This window comes from Cheilinus undulatus, linkage group 5 (assembly GCF_018320785.1).
Source record: "Cheilinus undulatus linkage group 5, ASM1832078v1, whole genome shotgun sequence".
Taxonomy (NCBI): Eukaryota; Metazoa; Chordata; class Actinopteri; order Labriformes; family Labridae; genus Cheilinus; species Cheilinus undulatus.
The window spans coordinates 29,067,167-29,082,373 of record NC_054869.1 but is presented as its reverse complement, the minus strand read 5'-3'; the positions used below and the strand labels follow the sequence as shown (position 1 = coordinate 29,082,373).

The following is a 15,207-nucleotide window of genomic DNA, read 5'->3' as shown; positions in this document are numbered from 1 at the left end:
ATGAATCTTATCCCAATGGAGAGCCTGTTCATTTCCCTTTAAATGGTGCCACATTTGTGAGGAACATGAATTTGTGGGATGAGCAGCATAGCTGAGTATTTGGGTTGTGCCCATGAAAAACTTGCGAAATCATCTTTGTCAATGCCAAACAGCTTATTCTGACTCTTGTTTGGTGTTTGGTGGATTAGATGAATGAAGTCTGAAGAAACAAGATGTTAGATATTTCACAATTAATTAATCTAACAAGTAGGAGCCTCAGTAGCATGTACTAGAACAAATACGCAGCCACAAAAGCCTGGCATCTCCTGCTCAAGTTGGTCTCCAGCCTGGTCACACACTAATGTGGGATGGCATTCCATTCTTCAAAAAGCATTTGTCATAAGTCAGCCATTGCAGCTGTGTTGGTCACTCTGGCATGAACAGCACACCCAAGCTGATCCCACAAGTGTTCGATGGGGTTGACGTCAGGACTGCTGGCAGGCCATTCCATCCTCTCCACTCCCAAATTCTGGAGGTAGTCTCTGATAAACCCCGCTCTGTGGGGGTGAGCGTTGTCATCTTGGAGGATAGAGTTCAGTCCCAGACAGTGGAGATATGGGATGCCACAGGTTGTAGAATCTCATCTCAGTATCTCTCTGCAGTCCAATTGCTGTCTGTCCGTCTACGTCATATCAGACCGCTACGTTAATGCAGACATGTATTGGCTTGTTAAGCAACCGAATCGAGTTTGAAGCCCTCGAGAGGTGAGCAGGTCCTCAAGTTGTGACTTCAGCTGTGTGCCTCGCCACAGACACTCCTCACCCTCTCCGTGACTCTCTGGTGTGGTGAGGTAAAATAACGAGAAGCACGGATGAGTTTTCTTGTAGATGCAACATTATGTCGCACTCAGTTGTGGACAGTAACGGTGTACATTTACTTGAGTACTGTACTTAAGTACATTTTTTCAGTATTTGTACTTTACTTGAATATTTCTTTTTTTGGAAACTTATGAGTTTCACTCCACTACATTTAAAAGACAAATATTGTACTTTTGACTCCACTACATTTCTAGGAAGCTTGTCGTTACTCATTCCTTTTAGGTTCAGCATAGCTTTGTAGTCAGATGTTCACATTTTTCTTTTGTAAAATGCAATTGGCCACACGCTGTGCTCCTCACAGAAGTGAACCAATCACAGTCACCACTCACACCTGGGATGAATTTGGAAATAAGCTACGTCATCCTCGCTCTGTGTGGCAAGCTCTCCCGCCTTCATTCAAACAAAACTTGGCAATGGAGATGAAAAACCAGCGCACCCATGGCCATATCTCAGCTCGATGTTTGAGATATCAGAAATGAAGAATGATTTGTATCATTTCAAATGTCTTCTGTGTACACCTAACTGCATTCCTGCATTCAAGAACTCACCGTCCAACCTGAGAAAGCACATTAAGGTATGTAAACAGAAGTTATTTTTCACTCCAGATAAACATTTTAAATTAAGTTGTCTGAGGTTAAAGTGGTTGCGGTTTAATGCAATGACCAATAATTGAAATGCAGCTGACCATTAGTGCACTAAGCTTGGTGACGAGTGAGAGGAAACATCCTGCAGAGTCAGACTCTTTCCACTCGGTAGAATTAAGGATTTGTTTCTGACCAAACCAGAGGTGATGGTTGCAGACTAAAAACTATGGTTTGGGTGAGTTTTACATGTCTTTCTGTCGAGTTGTCCTTATTGTTTTTGATGGTGAAGTTTTTACAGGTGTTGTTATAGACTTTTTGTAGCAGTGTGGTTCTACATGTAAGTCAGCACATCATGGGGTTTCAGAGAAATACAAGGTTCTGTAAAAGCACTGAGAAAACAATACAACAATGTACTGATATTAGAAAATATACTTTGTACTTTTGAATACATAAGTATTTTTAAATGCATTTACTTTTGAATACTTACGTATTTTTAACAGTAAGTACTTTAGTACTTTAACTTGAGTAAAATTTCACCAAGCAACTTTTACTTGTACTTGAGTAAGATTTGACCTCGAGTACCAATACTCTGACTCAAGTACTGGAGTTGAATACTTTGTCCAGCACTGGTGGCACTGTACTGCCCAGTGTTGAGCTACGTATGTTTGCCGGTGTTCTGTGCAGCTGCTTTGATATGCTGTTTTGGAGGGGGTGGGGTGAGCATTTCTGAAGTGAGGCACAAGTGGTCCACACTTCAGTGATTCCCCGGAACATATTCCTCAGATATACGTTCCACTTTCTAAAAAACACAGCATTTTCAGTCAAATTCATTCAATTTCTGCAATTTCCGCCTTACATTGTAAAATTCCATTTTTTTATCGGCAAACTCTGCAATACCGTCCACGATTCCGTTAACACGGAAATCATAGGGCCCTAGAGATGAGGAGAGAACCGTTACAGTCAGTAGTAAAACACAATGCAACATCAAACTGCATAGACTGTTACATACTGTGAGAGTAGGTTTTATTTTATTTTATTTTCACCATTTAACTTTAATGTGACTTTCTTATTAAGTTACTATCACTCTTGTGTTTGAGAGAACAGAAGGATTTATTCATTTACATTATAAACATCAGTAAGGATGTGATTATACACGTGGATGTGTCTTAAAATGTTGGAAATATCTGTTACACTGGTTATTTATTTTATATCATGGTTATCCAAACAGAGGCTCCTAGGCCAACTGTGACCCTTTTTCAATAAATTTAAGGTTATTTCTATTTAATTCACATTTCATTCATTTAGATAAACAGGAAACTCTTTTTTCTGGTAAAATAGTGGAAATGTTAAAAAAATGGAATTCCAAAAAATTAAAATGGAAAAAAATGAATTTGGAAAAAATAAAACAATAAAGCGGATTTCATAGGGCCCTAAGTGTGCATTTCCCTTCCAAGGAAAGCACGCTAGGGGCACTGGAAAGGAAGCTAGGCTACAGATGGGTACAGTTGTTCCACATAATATAGCGAATTTTAGGTAAAAAAGGGCCCAAAATGTTGGCTTAAATGTATTCAAACTTCTGAAATTCACTGAATTTAATATTTTTTAAAATGCTTTTATATTGACTCAGTGATAAACTATGTTATCTTATTCCTCATACACATAAAACAAGGAACAAACAACTCCTAAATAGGTTAAAAGGCATAAGATAAATGTACAAGTTTTAGTGTGACCTGCTAACCTTTCAAAGCAGATGGATATGCCAGCCTGTTATCAGGCAAATCCATCTTGAAAAGCTCCAGTCTACACCACTTGTGCCGCACCGAACACAGTTCAGACCAGACAGCATCATTTAAGGAGAATGCGGTAGCTATGAGCCAGGTTTAGTTGTACTGAAAGCTGATAGCAATGGCCTCCACTACTATGTAGCAATTAGCTACATCTGAGTTGGTACGGCTGCCAGTGGAGCAGTTAGCTCAGATGTAGCCACGGCGGTAGTTTGATCAGAATTTGACCACATTTCTCCATGAAGACAAGAGCATAGAACCACAACAAAAACAGAAAAGATGTGTTTGTGCTTCCTCAAACATGCTTCAGCATGGATTTGCAATCATTACCAGGGAGGCTGCATTCTAGTGTTAGCAGATCTATACAAAAGCTACCTACTAAAGTGATTAGCAGTAGAAAAGTAGCAGTTTTATCAGGATTGCACCACATTGCTTTATTTACACAAGAGCAAAGAGCTACATCATAAGCTTTTGCTTTTCTCCCAACCAGCATTTGCAGAAAAGCTCCACCATTAAAAAACTATCAAAGTGTTCACATGTCAGTTTGTTATGAAGCTGAGCATGTGTACAAGCTCATTTTTCTTGTAGCTCCGGTTGGCTTGTCATGAATGTGACAGACAGAAAGTTTGTCCAATTATCTTTTGAGAATTTTTGATCGTCCTGCCTTCCTAAATGTTGTTTTTTCATAGGTGAAATATATCCATGCAGTAGATATATGAAACAGTCTATCTGGCGTGTCAGGTTAGTGACCTGCAGAATTCACAGATCTGGAACGAGCTTGAAAGCACAATAAAAATGTCATCATATTTGTCTGTCTTCAAGAAGAGCTTGAGACAACTGATGCTCCAAAATATATTCAACCCTAAACCTCTTGTGGCTGAGGATCTCTGATCAGTTCTAAAAAGCTTCGCATGTGGAAAATATTCTCGAATTAATTTATATTTCTATTTTAACTGCCATTGCCTACATGTACTGTATCAGAGTCACAGTTCACTGGGATCCTTAGAGTAATCTTTATAGTAGTTTAGAGTCTTAACTTAATAAGAATGCTGGCTGAATTTAATTTAAAATTGTGTATATTATGTGTGCTATTTATAAACTGTATGATGAGTTTCTGTCTTTTATCTTTTAATAAATTTTAATGACTGATTGTAGTTGAAATTTTATTGCTTTTGTGGATAAACTGAAACTGAACTGAAAAAATCTTAAGCATTTAAATCCCCCTATAATGCCTCTGTGTTTGGCACTATTATGCGATGCAATTAAGTCAAAAGTTGCATTGCAAAATACTGCTAAAAACATAGGCTTTCTAGAAAAATAAAATACTTCAAATTTTCAATAGAATTGTTTTAGCCATCAGTTTTTTGGTCCACTTTCACCTTAAACTTTCTGTATAGCATGGCTTCCTTGCTGATGCCCAGTGCCCACAGGATACTCCCCTTACAGGAACAACTCACACTGAAATCTCTGGAGGCTAATGCTATTACTAAGACAAAGTATCTAAGACAACCCAGCTTCAGAAATACTGAAATATACCTCTAATGGTTAGAGAAGGAGGGCTTAATGAAAAAAAGAAACAAATAAGAACCATGTTTGAGGCTCTGAACACATCATAACCTAAAGGAAGTGCTATCCCATGAGTGTGAAAACAGAGCTGAGAACAACAAACCCAAAGGGCGTTGGACTTCACTCTCTTTTAAGAATTCATCACTCAAATGAGTGCATGTTTGATTTTTGCGATATTAAAATTCAGAATGTCAAAGCTGAGCCTTAGAGAGTTAACGTCAGTGCAACTCTTGAACCCATGTCAATGTCTTTTCAGACAAGAAGAGATCACCTTCAAGCCTGATAGATACAATTATTTCACCTGCACAGATTTAGGACAAGAAACTCATTTTAATAGGTCTAAAGCTTCTGTAAGGAGTAGAGCTCAGCCATAAATCAATGTGTAAGTCATAAATATAGGCTCTGTACTGAAAGCAGAATTGGCCCTGTTATAATGATTGATGATGTTTTCCAGTGGCTATGCAAATTCCTGACTTACTTGCTGCAGTTTGACACCAACAGGGTGAAGCATACATCAGTTCAGTAAAATATTTCAGCCAAAAAGGGGCAGGAAGAGAGCATCACATCAAAGATTCAAAAGTTCAATATTCACTGTAAAGTTCTGATTTGGCCTAGAGACTTCACACCATCCATCATCGCCTCTCGACAGCTTGGTAATGCAGGTGACTCTTAATTATCAAAGCGAAGGCAATTTAAACTGAATTAGCTCTTAATGTATTATACAACAGGCCTAAACAGGGTTATAAACATTCTTGTGATAAGTGACTCAGCAGCATGCACAGTCATGGTAAGAACAGAACAAACAACTGACACACTGGTGCTATTGACACCTATTTTATCATGAGACATAAAGATTTCAGAGCCTCTCAGCTCTGCTCACATGATTAATGCTTCACACCCTTATCTGAGACAGTGACAATACTGACAGAGTGAAGACTAGTGCAAACAGTCAGTAAAGGAACAGATAATACACCTGGAATAAGCTAATAAAACAAACAGGCTGCCTTTTCATCATTTCCTGTGGTTTGGTACAATGTGACAAATCTTTGACCACAGAAAATCTGTGTTAATTTTTTGAGACTTTTCCACCACAAATGTTGAAAAGGAGGCCACAGATTTATGTTTTCTGCATTCTGAACCACGAACCTGACAAACAATGCATTTCACAGGTATCTGAATTGTGGTATTATCTTCCAGAAACACTCAAGGCAATAAGTCTGCATCCAGTCTATGCACAACCCATAGTGAATAATAGCTACATACTGTATGTCATCCAGTGATTGCAAAACTTCTCCCAACATTGCTGTGCACAGTTTCAGTTGCAGACACAAACCATGCCATGCAAGCATGATGCTACCAGGACTTACTGGGCATTGGTTGAGTCCATACTGTACTCCTCTTGATACCTGGATGCAGCACACATGGACACAGATAGGCAAAGGTTAGGAGAGAGTGGGTGAGGAAAGCAGGAGAGGGAAGCAGAAGGGAAAGAGCAAGGAAAAGAAGCCTATCAGGATGCCAATGCAAATGATTTGCATTTACTTGCATCTTGAAAAGAATGCCGACACTTTATAACCATTAGAGATAAATGAAGACAACTTGCGCAGAAAGAATGTCAAAGATTGGATCTGATACCATTTTATCAGTAATAACCATGGCAACTTTTCAATATATTAATTAAGCACTTGCTTGAGAAAATGGTACCAGATCCATTGTTTGAGTAGCTGCTTCTTACTGCACAGTCAAGGCCTTTTCCAGTAAGTCGGGGGTTCACCTTCAGACTTACAGGAATAATCTTGATCTGAAAATTTGAGGTACTTGAACTTGGTAGGAAATACAAAAGGTATTTCAGGGCTTTAAATAGACATTACATGCAAAAGTAAGCAGAAAAAACACATTCAGTGTATGTTAGTTAAAAAGAACGCTATAGCCAACAAACAGATGGAACACTTAATGCAAACCACAGGGATCAGTGGACACACCCTTGGTCAATCTCATAGGCTGCCATTTTGAGATGACCACTGAGTAAACACTGAGGGGACTGACAGACAGAGAGACATACCCAGATATTGACCTCAGTGACTGACAAATGGACATTTGTGAGGGGCTTGGGGCCAAAGGTTACACACACACTGTTTATACGCAGAGCAAATTGACTTGACACAACGAGGCTATGACTATCGTTGGAAACCAATAACTAAACCTTGAGTAGAGTTTAAATGAGTCACCTGTTTACTGACAGGAGATTTTTTGTATTGTCTTCATTGCAGATACATTCATTAAAAAAAATTAATGTAAAAAAAAGTGACTACTAACATAGATGATAAAACTGATAATGGCTGCAGTCTGTCTACGTGCAGATCTAAAGGCCCCAAAAAACCACCATAAGTGTTTAATTTGGAAGAGAACAGGAAATTCAACAAAAGCAAACGTTCCATCATCCCCACAAAGACATGTTTAGAAGATGTGAATAAAATATACAAGAGAACAGAACAACAGAGCTTTTAGCCAAACAGTTCTTTTGTCAGTGCAATGTTCTCCACAAAATGTCTGACATTTCACTGTGCTGATATAGGGATGGTGATTTGTTTGAAACTGCTATGGTTAATAGCTTATTCGGCTGCAAATATCATCTCATGCCCTTTAGGCACTGTGGACAGTTTATTTGAGTTTTTAATGATATATTTAAGTCTGAATGTGGGCAATCTACCAACGCATAACACAGACAGAATTTCAGCAGAAGCATCCTGATAATAACTATTATTCTGGTTGATGTCTCTCTGAAGCTTGAAAATAAAAACATTTGTCCGCTGTCTTTCAGATTGCAAAAAGAAAAGCTGAAAGAACGTGTGATGTGAAAAGGTCATTACTGGCTTTCAGGAACTGCTGAGAAGTTTCTGACACAACAAACGTCATCCCATTAACGCCATTTGAAATGGACTAATGGAGTGTCCATTAAACTCAGGAAGCAGTAGGGTCACAAGAGAGAAAGACCTGTACCATTCTCACAAACCTCTTGGCATTTCAATATTACAGCAGTCGATTAGTGCGGTCCCTGGGTCCTGATAAATTCATCAGCTGTGGGACTCCACTACAGCCAAACTGCTTCAACAAAAAAGACAAATGTCTACAATGTTAGTTCAGTTGTTTCTTTGTATAAAAAAATACCACAAAAGAGATTACAAAAATTTCTACAAGATGCCGTCAATACTATCTGTTCACCATTGTTTTCATCAGATTGAAGACCATACAGGGGCTACTAGTGGCATGTGGCTGTGCTACAGTTTAGATAGAGTATTCGACTGGGATTGAATTAAAAAAACAATCAAGAATTATTTCAACAGACTCCTAATTCTGGTGGTGACAACAAAGGGATACAGATTAAACCATTTTTCTGTCTGATCATGTGCATCACAAGCAAAAATAGCTGACAATTCTGATTAATGCTTTCATAAACTGAAGATGTTCTTACATTTTGCTTTTTTATCAACATTTGAAAGAAATTAGAGGGAAAAAGAAATTGGAAGTTATGAGATGAGAATTTTACTTTTTTCAGAAAAATACTTGATTGGCAAAATGATCAGTGATTAAAGCACTTCACACAAGTTTCATATCAGCAAGTGACCTTAAAGACATGTAGGGTTAATTAGGAGTCGTATTTCATGACAGAGTTTAAAAATTTCTAAATCATGTTCAGCTACTATTAAACAAATTTCACTTGATTGTACACCTCTTGTAAATGTTAGTAACATAAAGATATGTAATGTATGGATTCATATAGAAACAGCAAAAAATATATGGACTGAAGGATGACTTTAAGAGAGCAGTTCTTATTCCCTGCTTTTAGACTGCACATTTTGCTCAGAGTTGAAACAGAGTGATTAGGAAATAATTATGAGGGATACTGTACATAGCAACAGGATCAACTCCTCTGATGAGGGCTCCCTGTCCATTTTGTGGCTATTTTACAACACTTTAATGAGCAATAAAGGTACTATCTTGCTGCTAAGAGCTTTAGCAGTATAAAAGCTTTGATAAACAGAAGCGCCCTTTGCATCCATTTGCTTCCAACAGATACAGTCAACACACTGACTGTTTCTGTTTTGGCTTCATCATTAAAGCAAAGAATAAGCATGCAGTTAGCATCACTTTGCCCTTCATGCCTTCCTCCAATAACACTACATCACATCCAAGAGTGATCCTCACCTCTCTGCAGCAGGTCTGGAATCCCACAAGCTGAGCAGAGCTACTGATCCAACAAGTGCAAAATGACCCGACGTATGCCTTCAATTTACCGTCAGCGAGAAGTGACCGAAGGACTGACTGATAGAAAGTGGGAGGGCCTCACGAGCACACACACTCACGTATCCTATCTCTGCGGCAATTTCAAGGGCAAATGGGATTTGTAGTTTTCAATCTGTTAACCTGCATGAGGACGCTTGCCAACGTTTCCACACATACTACAGCTCCCATACCGTTCCTCACATGGCACACAGAGAGCTCAGGTTCTGCTCGCCAAAAATATGACGGGTCTCAGAGAGTAACTCTATACATGGTTTAGGAGCAACTCTAACAGAAGGAAACAACCAAAACAAGAACACAAGGAAACAAAAATAATCCTGATATGAAGCTTATTATTCTATTTAGAGGGCAAAATGCTCAACACTGGAATACTTCACTAAACAGTTTACTACACAGGATGCACCTGCGTCTGACTGGCTGAAAGTGTTCTTCAAACCTTATAATAGAAACCATCACACAATTTTTACAGTCAAAACCTTAGTTCTAAATTTGTCTGCAGGTATGTCAAACCACCGGTAACCATGGCAACAGCACCTCTGTGTCAGCTACACTAGCTCTCACTTCTTGGAATGACCTAACAGGGGCTAAATGCTGCAAGTAACATTTAAATCATATAAAGATGGAAAACCCAACTTTGAATATAAAAGCATTAACTGTTTTAATTATCTTGAGGCTGTTGACATATTCCCTATGATAGTTTTAATGTTTTGTTTTTGCCTGTTAGTAGCCGCATTTATACAGAAACTGAGACTAAATGACTTTGAACATATCCCCTTTCAGATCCTCAGTTAAATTTTCAGTATCGCCTCATAAGTTGTGTTTCCATCCACTGTGGTATTATGCACAATTTCAAAAGTTGGCATATCAATAAAAGGAAAGTTAGACTTTTTGTAGTGGAAACACATTCAGCGATCAAACGATGACGTCTCTGCACTTACTAAAATATCCCTACATGAATTGATATTGAATTGAACCGAATCGAATCGGGGCCTTGAGATTCGAAATTGAATCAATTCAGACAATCAGTGGCAATACCCAGTCCTAATTTATATGTAGCTGGTGTAGTTAAGCAGCCCATTTGATGCACTTTACCTAGCCAAAAAGGTTGTGCTGAATGCAGGGCTGCAGTAACAGATTCATTTTGCAATCGAGTACTCTATCGATTCTTCTGACGATTAATCGAGTACACTATTAAGAAATATTGCATTTTTTTTTGTCAGTCACTTTTGCTTTTCAAGAGAAGCAGTGCTAGACAAATGAGAAAGAAGCTGTGTCCCTTAAATGCACTACTTATTTATAAAAATTTGGTAACACGTTCTCCAAAGACAAGACTAGGTTAAAACCTAGTATATGGCTGCCCGCAACTATCTGGGATACCTGCTGATGCCTGACTGGCAGAGTGATTTTGTCATTGTTATTTTTTGTGAGCCAAATTTATTGTGGCTACTTAAATGTACATAGCTACATGCTGTCCTCTCTCTCTCTCTCTCTCTCCTCTTAATAAAGCTCTTCTCTGTGTACATATGAAACTCTACAGAGATATGTGTCAGACTTCACTGATAGAGACAGACAGTGTCACTAGAGATTAAATGTTTTTTGACAGATTTAAGTCTTTAATGGTAGTAAGTTAATACTAACAATAAAACACTAACTGTTAATGAACTGTTTATTCTAAAATAAAATAAAAACTGCAGCAGGTTTCATGAACATTTGTAATTCTCCTCAGACAGGTGTGTAAGGGTCTTATATGTGTAAAATTAAGCTGAATATCTACTTTAGTATTCCTATCCTTTTTTTATAACCGTTAATTATCTATAAACAGCACATTTATTATATTCCCTGCAAATGAAGACATGCTAAACATTTAAGTAGCATTCTCTTAACAACACAACTGCAGATATTTAACATTTATTTGTTCCCCATAATCATGTAGTATTGAGGGAATATTTACCAAGTATCTTTTCAACATAGCGCACACCCCTGGCTCACGCGAGCGACACAGACACACACAGCTGGAGTGCACACACACAGCGCTGACGCACTGGTCCTCCATGGTCAGAGAGGAGCTTTAAGGGGAGAAAGTTCTGCTGTTTATACTCCAGTATTCTGAAACTTTTGCCGTACGCAAGCAAAAAAGAGAGAGATAGGGAAAGCACCAAAACAGGACTTGAATCATGAAGCCTGGCTGTCTTCTGTGAAACCATCAGGTCAATCAGAGAAGTTTATGAAATTCCCTAAAGTCTGTAGACATAAACTGAGCGCTGTCTAACACCAGCGAGTATTGCAGGCAGTGCGTAAACTCAGAGATCTGCGTAGGTTCACCGGTGCAGGCATTGTGCCATATTTGTCATAAAGCTGTGACCAGTGGCTGCGTGAAAACGCAGGACGAGTGCCTGTAAACATCACCGCATCAACTTCTCTTCCTTCGTGATTTTCACACCTCTTATCATGCACCTTACATTAAACAAGTACATTGTGCCACACATATAGCCGTCCATGTAAAACACAGCACGCCATGCAACACATGGTGCAATGTCCAAGCTTACAGCATGGGCATATATGGATACATGACCGAATTATGCGAAGCCTTGAGACAGATAATTTGCCTCGAGGATTTTTTTTAATTGAATCCCCTGAATAATTCGAGGTTTGTTTCAGCCCTAGTTGAATGGTCCTTTTTATAAATCCTGATTTTGATCGTTATCGCAATAAATACAGCTAAATATCATGAAAATTTTTTTAGTCTGTATTGCCCATCCCTAGTTGGTACCACATTTCGATACTCATCCCTGTTCAAAACGGAAGTTCTTCTTATTGGCATTAAATCCACCTTAGCAAAATCAGACTCCTTTCCCCCACAATGATTCTTCCTTAGTTTCTGCCTGTCATACCTGATGGCTCACTATCTTCCCTGTCTCGCATCATTAATGCTACTTAGTGTGCATACTGTTGCAATAGTAGTTCACACTTCCCATATTGATTACTCCCTTCTTTATGATATCCCTGACAAATAAATCCTCCCTCCATTAAATTTCAATATCCAGAATTCTGCCACCTGTATCATTTCCAAAATGTCATCGGTAATCACATTGCTCCTGTTTGTTAGGAGCTCCACCAGCAACATTTTCTTTAAGGTCCTGCTCCTCACCTTCGATGCCTCTATGGACCTTTCTGACTTCCTGCACATCACCACACCCTCCTGTACTGTCAGGTCCTCTTCCTCAATCCACCTCACTGTCCAACCTGCCCCCTTGACCACCATGGAATCAGGAGCTATCAACTCTCCATTTTTAGATCCTTTCTCAATAACCATCTCTTCAAGCTTGCATGTTCAGTCTGATTAGTTTCCTTTTTTTGCCAAACTACACAATTTTAAATTCAAATTAAATTTTTTGATACTCTTGATATATTCAAAGTGTTGTTTTAACCTTGCCTTGTAAGATGGCCTTGACTGCTGTTGATAAAATGCACTATTCTTCTTATTATTAAATTGGTATTTTCTTTCTAATTTCTGAAATTTCAAACTTCTCAAAAATGTTACGAAACATTTTGATGGAAACCCCACTATTGTGACTCACATTGCTAATAAAAATGGTGCTCAGGATTTTGCAGCCAACCACTGTTGATGTACTGAGAATGGTTACTTACTGATAAACCCTATCCTCGAGTTGTGAGCTTCTCTCTGGTGCAGATTAGATCTGACAGTATGAACTGTTTAGTTTGACACTCTCAGTCAAATTATCCCACGTTCTTAATGCTCTTGAATTGATTCTCTTCTAAATAATGCTCTTAAGAAGCAGGAGAAGACAAGTGAGATTGTGGATGTGATCGATAATTTGGCCTGCATGTATAAGAGCACATACACATCTTCTGTAGAGAACAGTATCTCAGTGTAATGGGGACTCAATTAGAGGCGACTTGGATGTCTTATGAATCTATTCTGAATCTTTCCCTAAAATCAAAGGCATAGGGGCGTGCATAGTGACCAGAGCGCTCATTACTTCCAACTCTCAAGTCAACTGCTCAGAGATGTCATCCTACTGGTTTAATGGACATTTAATGGCTAACATGTAATTTACCCGAGAGACATTTAACAAAAAACCCCTCATTAAACCTCAGGCACTCCAAGCAAAATGAAAGCGTAACTGTTCTGCGAAAGCAGGGCGCTATAAATAAACAAAAGACACAAGGAAGAAGGACACATACTTAAACATTCTGTGCCATTAAAACAGCTAATGTTGTACAAGTACTGTATATACAGTCAGAGTGTAATTAGGCTGCAAAGTAACATCAAGAGGTGATAAGATTTGATGCAAATACTCAAACATTTTTATAAGTAAGAAATTCCTCTGTTGTGATTAGATTAATGTTACTAATGCAAGAACAAATGGCAAATCATGAACAATAAAAAACTTGATTCTTTGATAGAGTAACAATAAGGCCAACATTTAATTATAAAAAGAAAACTGTAAAGATCTACAAAGGAGAGGCACATGATCATACATCATATTAGCTGACTCCAGTGTGAACTGCTTCACTCCTTCATCTACATTAATCTTAGCACTTAATGAAACCGAGCATTTAGCCATTATTTTCACTTATTTCTTAACAATTTGCTGCTTACACCAAGGGAAAATCTCATTTAGCTTTTGCATGATAATGAAGATCTATAAGGCAAAGAAGCTTGAACTTTATTGTGTTGGGGCAGCTGTTAACATGAAGATTAAGACTGAGCAGAATATTCAGTGCTAATTCTTTCTACTGAAATTATTCTGAGGTGTAGAATAAGTTACCAAACATAGCATAAGGGGTAAGTTAATTTGTGTTGCGTACATTATTTCTTTGTTGTAACAATTCTCCTTGGCAATAAATCTTACATCGTTGGAAATCCTGTTTCCTGAGCTTATAGTGTTGAAATCAGGTGCCTGATTAGACGTGGAGAACTCTATGATGATTGCAGCAATGATAGAGTAACACATTTTGGTGGCGGCAGTGGAGAGGATGGAATGGCCTGCCAGCAGTCCTGACCTCAACCCCATTGTGGGATCAGCTAGGGCGTGCTGTTCTTGCCAGAGTGACCAATACAACCACATTGGCCGACTTGTGAGAAATGCTGGTTGAAGAATGGGATGCCATCCCACAGCAGTGTGTGACCAGGCCAGTGAGCAGCATGAGAAGGAGATGCCAGGCTTTTGTGGCAATGTATCTTTCATACACTACAAGACTCCTGTTTGTTAAATGAATTGTTAAATTACCAATATGTCTTCTTCAGACTTCAACCATCCAATCCAACAAACATCACTAAAGAAGAGTCCATGGTGGAATAAGCTGTTTGGAATTGGCAGAAAAGATCTGGCAAAGTTTTAACAGGCACAACCTACATTTTCTGTTGCTCATCCTACAAAAGCATGTTCCTCTCAAATGTGTCACCATTTAAAAGGGTAATAAACAGGCTTTCCAACAGTATAAGATGTATTGCCAAGAAGCACTAACAACAAAGGAATAATCTACCAAACACAAATTTCCTCACTTTTTGTGCAAGGTTTAGATACCCAGAGTGGGACAAAATATCAGTACAGCATAAAGTCTTGTCCTGACTTGTGTGATCAAATATTTCAATTGCTGGTGCCAAATATTTGTATTTTATTTTTGAAATGAACAGATTTGCCTGCTAATTTGACCCACTACATTACTACTTTATGACTCTTCATGATGGCTTTCTAGGTATAAACTCAAGTAATATGGCCAAAGAAGAAGTTAACAGCAGGATAACAGAAAAAGAAGATCTGCTGGTATATGTACCTGTCTTGCAATTTATCCAAGAAATACTGCATCATGGTAGCATTGTTACTGTGTGCCACGTACTGCATATGGTAATGTATTATGTTATATCATATCTTACTGTGTTGTATTGTTTGCTAGCATGCAATTCACACCTCCATTTTACAAGATGCATATAAAGAGGGTTTCAAAGTGAATAATTTGATAAGAAAAAGATGTGTAATAGGAAGGAAACAGTTCATTATCAAACCATTTTTGAAAATTGTATTAAAAGCTAAACCTGCTAAGATAGAAATAATTTTGTTACTGTAACACTTCCCATACTTGCACTGA

General features: G+C 38.3%; 1 protein-coding gene across 10 annotated transcripts in view; it reads right to left on the bottom strand.

Moving 5' to 3' along the window:
• Positions 1-15,207, bottom strand: part of kcnt1b (potassium sodium-activated channel subfamily T member 1b) — a 117,666-nt gene that overhangs the window by 60,773 nt on the left and 41,686 nt on the right. Inside the window, exon 2 of one of the 10 annotated variants that reach the window (XM_041787719.1) lies at positions 6,159-6,197. The exons of the other annotated variants lie outside the window; for them this stretch is intronic. Within the exon in view, the coding sequence (XP_041643653.1) occupies positions 6,159-6,197 (39 nt within the window). The remainder of the gene's footprint in view (positions 1-6,158; positions 6,198-15,207) is intronic. 10 annotated transcript variants of the gene reach the window in all.